Source organism: Theropithecus gelada, chromosome 7a (assembly GCF_003255815.1).
Source record: "Theropithecus gelada isolate Dixy chromosome 7a, Tgel_1.0, whole genome shotgun sequence".
NCBI lineage: Eukaryota > Metazoa > Chordata > Mammalia > Primates > Cercopithecidae > Theropithecus > Theropithecus gelada.
The window spans coordinates 52,600,227-52,617,389 of NC_037674.1; the positions used below are offsets into that span (position 1 = coordinate 52,600,227).

General features: G+C 39.1%; 1 protein-coding gene across 2 annotated transcripts in view; it reads right to left on the minus strand.

Annotated features, from left to right (window-relative positions):
• The window catches only part of SCAPER (S-phase cyclin A associated protein in the ER), a 583,444-nt gene that overhangs the window by 275,667 nt on the left and 290,614 nt on the right, over nt 1-17,163 (minus strand). For both annotated transcript variants that reach the window (XM_025390645.1, XM_025390644.1), the window contains one exon: nt 1,896-1,961. In XM_025390645.1, the coding sequence (XP_025246430.1) occupies nt 1,896-1,961 (66 nt within the window). The remainder of the gene's footprint in view (nt 1-1,895; nt 1,962-17,163) is intronic.

Consider the following 17,163-nt stretch of genomic DNA (forward strand, 5'->3'; position numbering starts at 1 on the left):
AGATCATGCCACTTCCCTCCAGACTGGGTAACAGAGCGAGACTCTTGTCTTCAAAAAAAAATATGTTAAGTTTTCTCTTAAATATTTTACTTCTTTTTATTGCTACTGTAAATATATTTATATTTTCTAAGTGGTTATTGCAAAGAAAGCTATTAATTTTTGTATGCTAGATATGCTGTTGTGTAGCTTCAGGCCAGTTACCCTCTCTAGAGCTTAGTTTCCCTAATTAACCTCAAAGAATTATTGTCAGGAATGAGTTAGCACACATAGAGTCTAGCATAAGGTAATGGCTCAGTAAATGTTACCTATTATTGTTATTATATTAATTTGGTAATCCACCATCCTACTGAATTGATTTCTCTTGTTGCTTCTACTAGTTTTTCACTCCATTCTCCTGGACTTTGTGATGTACAGTATCTTCATAATCTTGATAATTTTCTTACTTCTTTAATGTTTTATACGTATTTATTTTTTTATTGCAATGCCTAATACTTTCAGAACAATAATAAATAAAAGCAGTAAGCTGATGGGTATCTTTTGACAGGCAAGACTATTTCTAGTGTAAATGCAAATAATGGCTACATTAACATTCTATAGCATATGTACACCAACAAGTGGTTATGGATATTCCTCAACTTGGGGCACTTAAATTAAATTGTTTCTTGACTTTTTCACTGTTAAAGGTACCAGTAAAAGAGTCATCTATGCAAAATTAATGCAGGAACAGAAAACCAAACACCACATGTTCTCGCTTATAAAGGGGAGTTGAACAAGGAGAACACATAAACAGAGGGAGGGGAACAACACACGCTGGGGCCTGTCGAGGGGTGATGAGAGGAGGGAGAGCATTGAGACAAATAGCTAATGCATGCTGGGCTTAATACCTAGGTGATGGGTTGATAGGTGCAGCAAACCACCATGACACATGTTTACCTATGAAACAAACCTGCACATCCTGCACATGTACTGCAGAACTTAAAATAAATATTTTTTTAAAAGAGTCATCTATGTATATAAATATCTGAGCACATTTTGCACTATTTCACTGAGCAGTCTTAGATCTGAATAAGACTTTCTAAACTGCTAATGCACACTGCTTTTCAACAAGACCATACTAGTCTGTACTCCCTTCAATAGTGTTTGTGAGTACTTTTCTTACTGCAGCTCTACTGACAGTATTTTTAAGAGAAGCAAAATGATGATGCCTTTGTTTACCTAGCTATTGTTTAATTACATTTACACCTCAATGGTGAAGTCTAAAGTCTCATCTAAAATCTCGTGAGAATTGGCATTAGAGAACGCTAATTCTCTTTACGGACTGGCCTGCGGAACAATCCCTAAAGAGATCTCCTCAGAGCAAGCACCAGCACAGCCTTGCTTTGCCAGAACCTGATCTGTTAGAACAGGGATTCTCAACCTTGGCACTATTAACATTCCTCTCATCCCCGCTCGACAGGCCCCAGCATGTGTTGTTCCCCTCCCTCTGTTTATGTGTTCTCCTTGTTCAACTCCCCAAGTGTGAATACATAGGGTTTGGTTTTCTGTTCCTGCATTAATTTTGCACAGATGACTCTTTTACTGGTACTTTTCACAGTGAAAAAGTCACTGTTCTCTCTGTGAGGGTTGTCTTATACACTGAATAATATATAGCAGAATCCTAGGCCTCCACCCACATGATGCTAGCAGCCTCAAGTTGTGCTCACAAGAACTGTGCCCAGGCGCGGCCAAATATCCTCAGCAAACTCTCCTCTAGTTGGATACTACTGTGTTAACACAATGTTGTTCTAGAAATCAGAAACAAAGAACCTAATTACAGACATAACATGATGGTTGAGATACACTTCTGTTACAGGCATAGACTGAAGAAAAGGAGAACTAAAATGTGGAATACTCACTTTGCTTTATAAGGTGAATCAGATCCAGAATTTTTGGTTTCCATTAAACTCTCATATTCCTTAGCCCTGAAGAGAAAAAAGGTTTTAACACAGTTATTTCACTGCTAATTTTTATAATAAAGCAAAATGTTGGCTGTATTTTTCCCCTATTAAATTTAACACTCAGCCTATTAAATTTGGTGACTGAAGTGGCTGACTACCTATGTACCTCAAGAGTTATACAATGAAAAGATAAATACAGGTAAAGAATAATACAAAAAACAGTCATTTAATTTTAGAAATAACTAAAAAGGCAGTGGAAATAACTTGACCAGATTCTCAAAGATTTGTTTTGTTTTTGTTTTTTATACTGACTAAATACCAAAGGTTCAGAAAATTTGAGATACTTCTCTGCCCCTTTCTAACTAGGCTCCAGCTTGCCTAAACTAGTAGGTGACAGTCATCAAGCTGGTCACTTATCTAAGATAGTTCTCACTATAGCAATCCATTAATGTTGACTTAATTTGTATACTTCTCTTTTTGGAGAAAAAAAAGAGGAAAATGTCAATTTAAATGTTAACTGCTCATCCAAAGGATCCTGTTGTCAAAGAATTCATCCAGTGATCTATGAAAAAATTACCCACAACGTAAAACAATCTAGAGAGTAATGACAGGTGAAAAAAAAATACTCCTACCTAAAAAAGTGAGAACGATGCAAATTACAATAGCTTTAATGAGGAAAAAAGCAAACTAGACAGGTGATTCTTTGGAATAAAGAAATATCTAAATTGGAATAAAATATGAAATTACACATTTTTTCAACTAAAGTATGCTCATTGCCATCAGCCTAAATATTACGATATTTATAAATATAAAGATTTTTACAAATATAAACATTTTGCATGTCAAAATGGAGAAATAACTACTTGATAGCTGCAAGTAATTGTGACCTCATCTGAAAGGTGGGAAAAGTAACAATTATGCATGCTGGAGTATGTTCCAAGCATTGTGCTGACTATTGTACATTCAACAGTATCACAAGTATCTAAAAATTCAACATGGTATTATCCCTATGATATGATTTAGATATTTGTCCCCTGCACATCTCATGTAGAAATGTGATCCCCAATGTTGGAGGTGGGGTCCAGTGAAAGGTGGCTGGATCACAAGGGTGGATCTCTCATGAATAGCGAGGTATCCTCCTTACAGGAATGAATAATAATGAGTTCATATGACATCCAATTGTTTAAGAGTGTGGCATCTCACCCTGTGAGCATTTTTGTATGTCTCTTGGTTGACTGTACGTCTTCTTTTGAGAAGTGTCTGTTCATGTCCTTTGCCCACCTTTCAATGGCTTTATTTGTTTTTTGCTTATTCAATTGTCTAAGTTCCTTATAGATTCTGGATATTAAACCTTTGGATGCATAGTTTCTGAAATATTTTCTCCCATTCTGTAGGTTATCTGTTCACTCTGTTGACAGTTTCTTTTGCTGTGCAGAAGCTCTTTAATTAGGTCTCGCTTGTCAGTTTCTGTGTTTATTGCAATTGCTTTTGAGGACTTAGTCATAACTTCATTGCCAAGGCCACTGTCCAGAATGGTATTCCCTAGGCTTTCCTCTAGGAATTTTATAGTTTAGAGGTCTTACCTTTAAATCTTTCATTCATCTTGAGTTAACTTTTGTATATGATGAAATGTAGGGGTCTAATTTATTTATTCTGCATATGGCTAGCCAGTTATTTCAGCACCATTTATTAAATAAAGAGTCCTTTCTTCATTGCTTATTTTTGTCAACTTTACCAAAGATCAGATGGCTATAGATGTGCTGCATTATTTCTGGGTTCTCTATTCTGTTCCACTGGTCTTAAGTGTCTGGTTTTGTACCAGTACCATGTGCTGTCTTGGTTACTGTAGACTTATAGTATAGTTTGAAATTGGGTAATGTAATGCCTCCTGTTTTGCTCTTTTTGCTTAGGATTGCTTTGGCTCTTCAGGCTCTTTTATGGCTCCATATGCATTTTAGAATAGCTTTTCATAATTTTGTAAAAAATGATATTGATAAACAAAGACCATATGATCATCTCAATAGATGCAGAAGCAGCTTTCAATAAAATCCAACATCCCTTCATGATAAAAAAAAAAAAAAAAAAAAAAAAAAAAAACCAACCCTCAACAGACTAAGAATTGAAGGAACATACCTCAAAATAATAAAAGTCATCTATGGCAACCCCATAGCCAATCCCATAGTGGATGAGCAAAAGCTGGAAGCATTTCCCTGAAGAACAGGAACATGACAAGGATGTCCACTCTCACCAATCCTACATATTGCAAGTCCTAGCCAGAGTAATCATCAAGAGAAATAAAAGGCATTCAAACAGGAAAATAAGTTAAATTATCTCTCTTCACTGACAATATGATTCTATACCTAGAAAACTCTAAAGACTCTGCCAAAAGGCTCCTAGAACTGATAAGACGACTTCAGTGAAGTTTCAGGATACAAAATCAATGTACAAAAATCAGTAGCATTTCTATACAACAATAACATTGAAGGTGAGAGCCGAATCAAGAATACAATCCCATTTACAATGGCCACACATACACAAAAATAAGATACCTAAGAATACATTTAAACCAAGGAAGTGAAAGATCTCTAGAACGAGGACTATAAAAGATTACTGAAATAAATCATATATGATACAAATAAATGAAAAAACATTCCATATGGGCTCATGGATTGGAAGAATCAATATCATTAAAATGGCTGCCCAAAGTAACCTGTAGATTCAATACTATTCCTATCAAGTTACCTTTCATTTTTTCTTCACCTTCTGGGACACTGCAAATTTGAGTATTTTGTGACCTTATGATGTTGCATATGTCACATACGCTGTTTTTCAGTTGTAAACAGCATCAGTGGTATATGTGATTTCCTCAGTGACTTATGGCAGGGTTGTTAGTGAAGGTTCTGGTGAAGTTTTGCTGGGGATGGGGACACCTCAAGTCCCAGTAGTGGCAGCAGGGGGCCAAATGTACTTGTTCTTAGGCTCCACAATGACAAACACTGATACCAGTGTTAGCAGGTCCAGGTGAGCAGGTCCAGGCAGCTTGCTCTGGTGACAGGGGTGGCAACAATGGGCTAGTGAGGAAGGTGGGTTCTGGGGCCATGGTATGGGTAATGGCAGTAGCATTGGCATGAATAACCTCTGGATCCCAAGTAATTCACACTCATGTTGTTGGTGGTAGCCTTCATGGGCTGGCAGTCTAGTCCCCAGGCTTGCAGGTGGATGAATCCCCACCTGCAATGACAGGTTGGATGGGCTTTCCCTTAATCCCCCAGAATGAATACTCAGGTACCAATAATGGCGAACTGGGCTGGGCAGTCCCCAGGCCTCTGAGTAACATGCTTGGTTACTGGGGGTGTGGAGATGAGCTGGGTGGATCTGTTGTCAGGCACTCTGGTGGTATGTGTAGGTGCTAGCTTTGGTAGGCTGGCATGGGGTAATACTCAGGACTAACGCAGAATGCTTGGGTGAGCATGGCAGTGGCTGCACTGCAGCCCCACTACTAGGGAGAGTGAAGTTGCTCTCAGTAGCAGCACCCATATGCAGGCAGCTGGGAAGCATGCACATTGCTTGTGCATTGGCCCCAGGTTCAGCGGCCCACAGCGGTGGCTGCTGTTGGCAGGGAAGTTCATTCTCGGACGTATGAAGATGTTACAGTGTCCTCACCGCTAGGGGCAGTAGAGTCTTTGCCAATGGCTCTTACTTCATCCCTGGAGGCAGAGGCCAACTGTGGTGCTGGCAGGGGGTGGGGAATGTCAGCAGGGTTTGAGTTATGGAAATGCAGAAGCTGTTGGATCCCTGGGCAGAATGTAGCTCTGGTAGGAGCCGGACTGTGATTGTGGCACCTTTCTGTAGCTGCTCAGGGCTCAGGGGTATGTGAGGCCCAAGCATGGACTCCCTCTCTGGAACAATACCTTTATGTGGTCTCCAAGTAGGTTCTTATGTTAGTTGCAGGGGCTTTCCCATGGCTGGATGCAGGAGTCCGCGGTGGGAATATAGACTGTTGTGGATCACGCACTTCCTTTCCCCATACTGGGGAGCCTCTGCAGGCTCCCAGCTGAACAGGCTACCTCACTTTCCTCTCCTATCTTGCTTTAGGTCAGAGGTGTCCAATCTTTTGGCTTCCCTGGCCACAGTGGAAGAAGAAGAACTGCTTTGGGCCACACATAGAATACACTGACAGTAACGATAGCTGATGAGCTTTAAAAAAAAAAAATCACAAAAAAAATCTCATAATGCTTTAAGAAAGTTTGCGAATTTGTGTTTGGCCGCACTCAAAGCCATCCCGGGCCACATGTGGCCTGCAGGATGTGCATTGCACAAGCTTGCTTTAGGTGTCTCCTGTCACTTCGCAGTTGAATGCCAGTATTCTCGGATGATCTGTTCAAAGTGTGATTATCTACTCACTATTTTGGTTCTTTGTCGTGGAGGAGGCACACACTAGATGCCTCTAGTCAACCATCCGGAAGCACCTCCCATTTGATTCACTTTTAGCATTCAATTAAATATTTATTTCCAGAGTTTTGACTCTTCATAAACTATAGTATGGGGGGGATACAAAGAGGTATATACATAATGAGAATATTCAAGAAACTTAGTCTGCAGAAGGAAGAAGATGACATAACAGCATAGAAAGATACATAATTCCAGCCACGTTCGGTGGCTTACGACTGTAATCCTAGCACTTTGAGAGGCTGAGGCAGGTGGATCACTTGAGGTCAGGAGTTCGAGACCAGCCTGGCCAATGTGGCAAAGCCCTGTCTCTACTAAAAATACAAAAATTAGCTGGGTGTGTGGCGCGTGCCTGTAATCCCAGCTAATTAGGTGGCTGAAACATGAGAATCATTTGAACCTGGGAGGTGGAGGTTGCAATGAGCCAAGAATTACGGCACTGCACTCCAGCCTGGATAACAGAGAGAGACTCTGTCTCAAACAAAACAAACAAACAAACAAAAACATAATTCCATGGGGTAGAGTAAGTGACAGGTAAGTAATATGATATGCTCATTTCCAGCTAAGTTTCCTGAAGGAAATGGAATGTGTACTCTCTTGAAAGTCAGAGGGTCTCTGAATACAAAAGAAATGGCATTACTACCAGAGAAAACTGAGTAAACAATGCTGAACATAAGGAAAAATACAAGTTATGCTTAGAACATTGTGGAGACCCATTTGGTCAGAGCAAAAGATTAAAATGTGAGAATAGCAAGAGATAAGGTTGAAAGAATCCTTTCAGATATACTGCCACAATTACAATCTGATGATTTGCTTTTTAGATGATTGTCTACTTTGGTAAGATTTAAAATTTTATTGGTGTAGTGTTGTACACTGCATTTACTCATTATTAATCTCAGTATCATCTTGGTTATACTCCCTCTCAGTCATAATGTGGGATATATGTACGCTCCATTTTATTTTTTATTAGCTTTTCTGCAGGCTATTTTACAAATCTTCTTAAGAAATTAAATCTCTATTTTTTTATCTTTATAAAAAATAGTATATTGTAAGTGTCACATGTGTATCTGTTAAATAAAACTAAGTAAATCCATCTATCTTGTTTTCCATGGGGGTGATAACAATATCGTTCTAGCTCCTTGAGTTATTTACATCATTTCTACATCAACTGACAACAAAATCATTTAAAGCAAAAGTTTCATTCTGAGCAAAGCTTTGGTAACATCCTGTAAGTTTCATACTGTCATAAATTTCAAATAATCTATAGTTTTCACTTTGATTTACTCCTAACAATTCATATTGAAAATGTTTTCTTTTTGTCACCCTTGCTTCCAAAAAAATGTTTTATTCTATGATTTGAAAAAAATTTGGTCAGTTTCATGGAGATATGATTTCCATACAATAAAAATTTTTAAATTTGTGTATAATTCAATGAGTTTTCACTATTATGTACCCCAGTATAACCAAAATCACAATCATGATATGAAAGATTTCCACTACACCACAAAGTTCTCTTTTGTCTCTTTCTAGTCAATCTCTTCCCCTACTTCTTGCTCCTAGAAATCAGCCATCTGTTTTCTACCAGTAAGGCTTTCTAGAATATACAATTATTACAACCATACACCATATTGTCTCTAAATTAATTCATTTAGCATAAAGCTCTTGCCATTCATTTAAACTGTTGAATGTATCACTAGTTCATTTCTTTTAATTGCTTAATAATGTTCAACTGTTCGAACAGGCGACATACAGAATGGGAGAAAATTTTTGCAATCTACTCATCTGACAAAGGGCTAATACCCAGAATCTAAAGAACTCAAATAAACTTACAAGAAAAAAAACAACTCCATCAAAAAGTGGGCAAAGGATATGAACAGATACTTCTTAAAAGAAGACATTTATGCAGCCAACAGACCCATGAAAACATGCTCATCATCACTGGCCATCAGAGAAATGCAAATCAAAACCACAGTGAGATACCATCTCACACCAGTTAGAATGGCCATCATTAAAATGTCAGGAAACAACAGGTGCTGGAGAGGATGCGGAGAAACAGGAACACTTTTACATTGTTGGTGGGACTGTAAACTAGTTCAACCACTGTGGAAGACAGTGTGGCAATTCCTCAAGAATCTAGAACTAGAAATACCATTTGACCCAGCCATCCCATTACTGGGTATATACCCAAAGGATTATAAATCATGCTGCTATAAAGACACATGCACACATATGTTTATTGTGGCACTATTCACAATAGCAAAGACTTGGAACCAACCCAAATGTCCATTGATGATAGATGGATTAAGAAACTGTGGCACATATACACCATGGAATACTATGCAGCCATAAAAAAAAGATGAGTTCATGTCCTTTGTAAGGACTTGGATTCAGCGGGAAACCATCATTCTCAGCAAACTATTGCAAGGACAAAAAAAACAAACACTACATGTTCTCACTCATAGATGGAAATTGAACAATGAGACTACTTGGACACAGGAAGGGGAACATCACACACCAGGGCCTGTCATGGGGTGGGGGGAGCGGGGAGGGTTAGCATTAGGAGATATACCTAATGTAAATGACGAGTTAATGGGTGCAGCACGCCAACATGGCACATGTATACATATGTAACAAACCTGCACATTATGCACACGTACCCTAGAACTTAAAGTATAATAAAAAAAGATTATAATTTCCCTCACTATTTATCCAGTGAAACAAGTAAACAAAGAGACAACATAGCACACAAAAAAATAATGTTCCACTGTTCAGACACCTGAAAATTTGTTTATCCACTCACAAGTTAGACATTTCACTTTTTTCCAGATTAGGATTACTATGAATAAAGCTACTATGAAAATTTGCAGACAAGTCCTTGGGTGAAAAATGTTTTCATTTGTCACAGATAAATTACCTAGGAGTGGGTCATGTAATAAGCATGTACTTAACTTTAAATGACCAAAGTATTTTCTGAACTTTAAATGACCAAAGTATTTTCTGAAGTAATCATTCCAATTTGCATTTCTAACAGTAAAGTATGAAAGTTACAGTTGCTTTAGTCCTGGCCAATACTTGGTTTGGCCAATCTTTTTAATTTTAGAAATTCCTGTGGGTGTATAGTGGTATCTCACTGTGGTTTAATTTGCAATTTCCTAATAATGATTTAAACAACCTACTATGTGGGTATTTGCTGTTCGTACATCTTCTCTAGCTAAGTGTATTCCAATTTTTTGCTGTGTTAAAATCATTGTTCATTTTCAGAGGTGGTGGTGAGGTGGGGCTTTGATCTATTGTAATAAATTTCTAGTTTTATTGATTTATGCACAATGAATATATAATTTCCATTTCAGAATTAGAGGAATTAGAATTCTTGGTCTTTTGTGTTTTGTTGTTTGTTCATGTTTTATAAATGTTCCATGGAAATGTATTTTTTAAAATACGTATGGTCTACTGGCAGACATCAAAGCTTGGCAATAAACACCTGGACATATTTCTGGACTCTCAATTCTAATGGACTAGAATATAATAGAATATAGATTAATAATTTATATGTCTATCCTTATGTTAAGGTAACAGTTAATTACTATAGGTTTGTAATAAGTTTTGAAATTGAGTAATTCAGTCCTCTTTGTTCTTCTTTTTCAAGATTGTTTTGGCTACTAGGAGGTCTCTTGTAATTCTATGTAATTTTTTTTTTTAAATTTTAAGCTCTGGGGTACATGTGTACGATGTGCAGGTTTGTTACATTGGTAAATGTGTGCCATGGTGGTTTCATGCACCTATCAATCCATCACCTAGGTATTAAACCCAGCATGCATTAGCTATTTCTCCTAATGCTCTCCCACCCCAAACCACACCCTCTGACAGGCCCCAGTGTGTGTTGCTCCCCTCCCTGTGTCCATGTGTTCTCATTGTTCAGCTCCCACTTATAACTGAGAGCATGTGGTATTTGGTTTTCTGTTCCTGTGTTAGTTTGCTGAGGATAATGGCTTCCAGGTCCATCCATGTCCCAGGAAAGAGCATGATCTCATTCCTTTTTATGGCTGCATAGTATTCATTCCATGGTGTATATGTCCCACATTTTCTTTATCCAGTTTATCACTGATGGGTATTTGGTTTGATTCCATGTCTTTTTTATTGTGAATAGTGCTGTAATGAACATATGCATGCATGTACCTTTGTAACAGAATGATTTTTATTCCTTTGGGTATATACCCAATAATGAGATTGCTGGGTAAAATGGTATTTCTGGTGCTAGATCTTTAAGAAATCACCACAGTCTTCCACAATGGTTGAACTAATTTGCATTTCCACCAACAATGTAAAAGCGTTCCTATTTCTCTACAACCTCATTAGCCTCTGTTGCTTCTTGACTTTTTAATAATTGCCATTCTGATATGAATCTCATTGTGGTTTTGATTTGCATTTCTCTAATGATCAATGACGTTGAGCTTTTCTTCATAGGTTTGTTGGCTGCATGAATGTCTTCTTTTGAGAAGTGTCTGCTTATGTCCTTGGCCCACTTTTTAATGGGGTTGTTTTTATTTCTTGTAGATTCTAGATATTAGGCCTTTATCAGATGCATAGATTGCAAAAATGTTCTCCTACTCTGTAGGTTGCCTCTTTGCTCTGATAGTTTATTTTGCTGTGCAGAGGCTCTTTAGTTTAATTCGATCTCATTTGTCAATTTTTTCTTCTGTTGCACTTGCTTTTTCCAATTTCGTCATGTTTTGCCCATGCCTATGTCCCGAATGGTACCACCCTGGTTGTCTTCCAGAGTTTTTATAGTTTTGGGTTTTACATTTAAGTCTTTAATTTTTGTATATGGTATAAGGAAAAGGTCCAGTTTCAATCTTCTGCATATGGCTAGCCAATTATTCCATCACTATTCATTGAATCGGGAATCCTTTTCCCATTGCTTTTGTCATGTTTGTCAAAGATCAGATAGTTGTAGGTGTGTGGCCTTATTTCTGGGCTCTCTATTCTGTTCCATTGGTCAAGGCGTCTGTTTATGTACCAGTACCACACTGTTTTCGTTACTGTAGCCCTGTAATATAGTTTGAAGTTGGGTAGTGTGATGTCTCCAGCTTTGTTCTTTTAGCTTATGATTGTCTTGGCTATACAAGCTTTTTGGATCCATATGAATTTTAAAATATTTTATTCTAATTCTGTGACAAATGTCAATGATATTTTAATGGGAATAGCATTGAAATTACAAATTACTTTGAGTACTATGGCCATTTGAACAATACTGATTCTTCCTATTTGTGAGCGTTGAATGTTTTTCCATTTGTTTGTGTCTGCTCTGATTTCCTTGAGCAGTGGTCTGTAGTTATCCTTGAAGAGGTCCTTCACTTCCCTTGTTAGCTGTATTCCTAGGTATTTTATTCTCTTTGGAGAAATTGAGAGTTGCAGTTCATCCATGATTTGGCTCTCTGCTTGCCTAATGTTGGTGTATAGGAATGCTTATGACTTTTGCATATTGATTTTGTATCCTGAGACTTTGCTGACATTGCTTATCAGCTTAAGAAGCTTTTGGGCTGAGACAATGGGGTTTTCTAGATATAGGATCATGTCATCTGCAAACTAAGACACTCTGACTTCCTCTCTTCCTATTTGAATACACTTTATTTCTTTCTCTTGCCTGACGGCTCTGGCCGGAACTTCTAAAACTATGTGGAATAGGAGTGGTGAGAGAAGGCATCCTTGTCTTGGGCCAATTTTCAAGTGGAATGCTTCTAGCTTCTGCCCATTCAGTATGATATTGGCTGTGGGTATGTCATAAATGGTTCTTATTATTATGAAGTATGTTCCTTCAATACTTAGTTTATTGAGAGTTTTTGACATGAAGGAATGTTGAATTTTATCAAAGGCCTTTTCTGCATCTATTGAGATAATCATGTGGTTTTTGTCTTTAGATCTGTTTATGTGATGAATTATGTTTATTGATTTGCATATGTTGAAGCAGTCTTGCATCCCAGGGATGAAGTCAACTTGATCGTGGTGGATAAGCTTTTTCATGTGCTGCTGTATTCAGTTTGCCAGTATTTATTGAGAATAATCATTGCATTGGTGTTCATCAGCAATATTGGCTGAAGTTTTCTTTTTTTGTTGTATCTGTGCCAGGTTTTGGTATAAGGATGGTACTGGCCTCATAGAATGAGTTAGGGAGGAGTCCCTCCCTTTCAATTTTTTGGAATAGTTTCAATAGGAATAGTACCAGTTCTTCTTTGTACTTCTAGTAGAATTCAGCTATAAATCCATCTGGTCTTGGGTTTTTTTGTTTGTTTGTTTGGTTGGTAGGCTATTTATCACCTGCCTCAATTTCAGAACTTATTTGTCTATTTAGGGACTCAACTTCTTCCTGGTTCAGCCTTCAGAGGGCGTTTGTGTCCAGGAATTTATCCATTACTTCTAGATTTTGTAGTTTATTTGCATAGAGGTATTTATAGTATTCTCTGATGGTGGGGTCTACACAGTATATAGAACCGTGGAAACACAGTATTCTCTATTTCTGTGGGGTCACTGGTGATATCCCATTTATCATTTTTTATTGTGTCTATTTGATTCTTCTCTATTTTCTTCTTTATTCATCTAGCTATCTATCTACCTACTTCATCGGTTTTTCCAAAAAACCAGCCCCTGATTCACTGATTTTTTTGAAGGATTTTTTTGCATCTCTGTCTCCTTCAGTTCTGCTCTGAGTTTAGTCATTTCTTTTCTTCTCCTAGCTTTGGGGTTTGTTTGCTCTTGGTTCTCTAGTTCTTTTCGTTGTGATGTTAGGGTGTTGATTTGAGATCTTTCTAGCTTTTTGATGTGAGTATTTAGCATTATAAATTTCCCTCTTAACACTGGTTTAGCTGTGTCCCAGAGATTCTGGCACGTTGTCTCTTTGTTCTCATTGGTTTCAAAGAATTTCTTAATTTCTGCCTTAATTTCATTATTTACCCAGCAGTCATTCAGGAGCAGGTTGTTCAATTTCCATGAAGCCATGTGGTTTTCAGTCAGTTTCTTAATCTTGAGTTCTAATTTGATTGCGCTGTGGTCTGAGAGACTGTTATTATTTCAGTTCTTTTGCATTTGCTGAAGAGTGATTTACTTCCAATTATGTGATCAATTTTACAGTAAGTGCAATGAGGCACCAAGAAGAATGTATATTCTGTTGTTTTGGGGTAGAGAATTCTGTAGATATCTATCAGGTCCACTTGATCGAGAGCTGAGTTCAACTCCTGAACATTTTTGTTAATTTTCTGTCTTGATGATCTAATATTGACAGTGGAGTGCCAAAGTCGCCCACTATTATTGTGTGGGACTCTAAGTCTCTTTGTAGGTCTCTAAGAACTTGTTTTATGAATTTGGGTACTCCTATACTGGGTGCATAGACATTTAGGACAGTTAGCTCTTCTTGTGGAATTGACTCATTTATCATTACGTAATGCCCTTGTCTTTTTTGATTTTTGTTGGTTTAAAGTCTGTTTTGTCAGAAACTAAGATTGCAACCCCTGCTTTTTTGTTTTCCATTTGCTTGGTAAATTTTCCTCCATTCTTTTATTTTCAGTCTATGTGTGTCTTTGCATGTGAGATGGAGCTCTTGAATGCAGCACACTGATGAATCTTGACTCTTTATGAAGCTTGCCCTTCTGCGTCTTTTAATTTGGGCATTTAGCCCATTTACATTTAAGGTCAATATTGTTACATGTGGATTTTATCCCGTCATCATGATGCTTGCTGGCTATTTTGCAGACTTCTTTATGTAGTCGCTTCATGTCACTGGTCTGTGTACATCAGCATGTTTTTGTAGTGGCTGGTAATGTTTTTTCCTTTCGAAATTTAGTGCTTCCTTCAGGAGCTCCTGCAAGGCAGGCCTGGTGGTGACAAATTCCTTCAGCATTTGCTTGTCTGAAAAAGATTTTACTTCTCCTTCACTAATGAAGTGTAGTTTGGCCGGATATGAAATTTTAGGTTGGATGTTCTTTAAGAATGATGAACACTGACCACCAGTCTCTTCTGGTTTGTAGAATTTCTGCTGAGATGTCTGCTTTTAGTCTCATGGGCTTCCCTTTATAGGTGACTTGGCCTTTCTCTCTGGCTGCCCTTAACATATTTTCCTTTACTTTGACCTTGAAGGAGAATGTGATAGATTATGCATCTTGGGGTTGATCTTCTTGTGAAGCATCTTACTGGGGTTCTCTGGTTTTCATGAATTTGAATGTTGGCCTGTCTTGCTAGGTTGGAGTTCTCCAGGATGATATCCTAAAGTGTGTTTTCCAACTTGTTTCCATTCTCCCCATCTCTTTCAGTTATCCCTATCAGTCACAGGTTTGGCCTTTTAACATAATCCCAGAGTTCTCAGAGGTTTTGTTCATTCCTTTTTTTTCTTTATTCTCTAATCTTGTCTGCATGCCTTATTTCAGGAGGACAGTCTTCAAGTTCTGATATCCTTTCTTCCCCTTGATCTATTTGGTGATTGATACTTGTGTTTGCATTGTGACATTCTCATGTTGTGTTTTTCAGCTCCATCAGGTCATTTACGTTCCTCTCTAAACTGGTTATTCTGGGTAACAGCCTCTGTAATGTTTGTTTGTTTGTTTTTTGAGACAGAGTCTCACTCTGTCGCCCAGGCTGGAGTGCAGTGGTACAATCTCAGCTCACTGCAACCTCCACCTCCTGGGTTCAAGCAATTCTCCCGCCTCAGCCTCCCGAGTAGCTGGGACTACAGGTGCCTGCCACCACACCTGGCTAATTTTTGTATTTTTAGTAGAGATGGGGTTTCAGTGTTAGCCAGATAGTCTCAATTTTCTGACCTTGTGATCCACCCACCTCGGTCTCCCACAGTGCTGGGATTACAGGCATGAACCACTATACCCGGCCAGCTCTTGTAATGTTTTACCGTGATTCTTAGCTTCTTTGCAATGAGTTAGAACATACTCCTTTAGCTCAGCAAAGTTCATTATTACTGATCTTCTGAAGCCTACTTCTGTCAATTCATCTGTCTCAGTTTCAGCCCAGTTCTGTGCCCTTGCTGGAGATGTGTTATGATCATTTGGAGAAGAGGCACTCTGGCTTTTTGAGTTTTCAGCATTTTTGCATTGATTCATTCTCATTTTCATGGCTTTATCTACCTGTGACCTTTGAGGCTGCTTTTTTTTTTTTTTTATTATACTTTAAGTTCTAGGGTACATGTGCATAATGTGCAGGTTTGTTACATATGTATACTTGTGCCATGTTGCTGTGCTGCACCCATCAACTCGTCAGCACCCATCAACTCGTCATTTACATCAGGTATAACTCCCAATGCAATCCCTCCCCCCTCCCCCCTCCTCATGATAGGCCCCGGTGTGTGATGTTCTCCTTCCTGAGTCCAAGTGATCTCATTGTTCAGTTCCCACCTATGAGTGAGAACATGTGGTGTTTGGTTTTCTGTTCTTGTGATAGTTTGCTAAGAATGATGGTTTCCAGCTGCATCCATGTCCCTACAAAGGACACAAACTCATCCTTTTTTATGGCTGCATAGTATTCCATGGTGTTCAACCATTATGGAAAACAGTATGGCGATTCCTAAAGGATCTAGAACTAGATGTACCATATGATCCAGCCATCCCATTACTGGGTATATACCCAAAGGATTATGAATCATGCTGCTATAAAGACACATGCACACGTATGTTTATTGCGGCACTATTCACAATAGCAAAGACTTGGAATCAACCCAAATGTCCATCAGTGACAGACTGGATTTTTTTTTTTTTTTTTTTTTTTTTGAGATGGAATCTTGCTCTGTCACCCAGGCTGGAGTGCAGTGGTGCAATCTCAGCTCACTGCAACCTCTGCCTCCCAGGTTCCAGCGATTCTCCTGTCTCAGCCTCCTAGGTAGCTGGGATTGCAGGGACGTGCCACCACACCCAGCTCAATTTTGTATTTTTAATAGACACAGGGTTTTACCACATTGGCCAGGCTGGTCTTGAACTCCTGACCTCAGGTGATCCGCCTGCCTTGGCCTCCCAAAGTGCTGGCTGGGATTACAGACATGAGCCAACGTGCCCAGCCTGCTGCTGACCTTTAAATGGAGTTTTTGTGGGGTCTTTTTCATTGATGTTGTTGTTGCTCTTGCTTTCTATTTTTCTTTTCATAGTCAGGTCCCCCTTCTGTAGGGCTGCTGCCGTTTGCTGGGGATCTACTCCAGACCCTATTTCCCTGGGTCCCTCCTGCTCCTGGATATATCACCAGTGGATGCTGCAGAACAACAAAGATGGCAGCCTGCTCCTTCCTCTGGGAGCTCTGACCCAGAGAGGCACCAACCTGACGCCAGCTGGAACACTCCTGTTATGAGGTGTCTGGTGAACCCTATTGGGACGTCTCACTCAGAAGAAACGGGATCAGGGACCTGCTTAAATAAGCAGTCTGGCTGCCCCTTGGCAGAGTAGGTGTGCTATGCTAAGGGGAATCCCCCTCATCTGGGCTGCCCTGACTCTCCAGAGCCAGCAGGCAGAAAAGATTAAGACTGCTGATCCACCATACCACAGGTGCCCCTCCTCCTAGGGGCTCCTCTCAGGATATCAGAGTTCTGTCCATAAATTCCTGGCTGGGGATGCTGAAATTCCCACACGGAGGCCTTGCCTGGTGATGAGGAGTGAATTGGGGTCCTGCTTAAAGAAGCAGTCTGGTCACAAACTGTCCCAGCCGCTGTGCTGCACTGTGGGGAATTGCTGCCTGTCCAAAATGCCCAGTCTTACTGGCACCAGCAGCAGGGGAAAATGGCTGACTGGAGCCTCAGTGA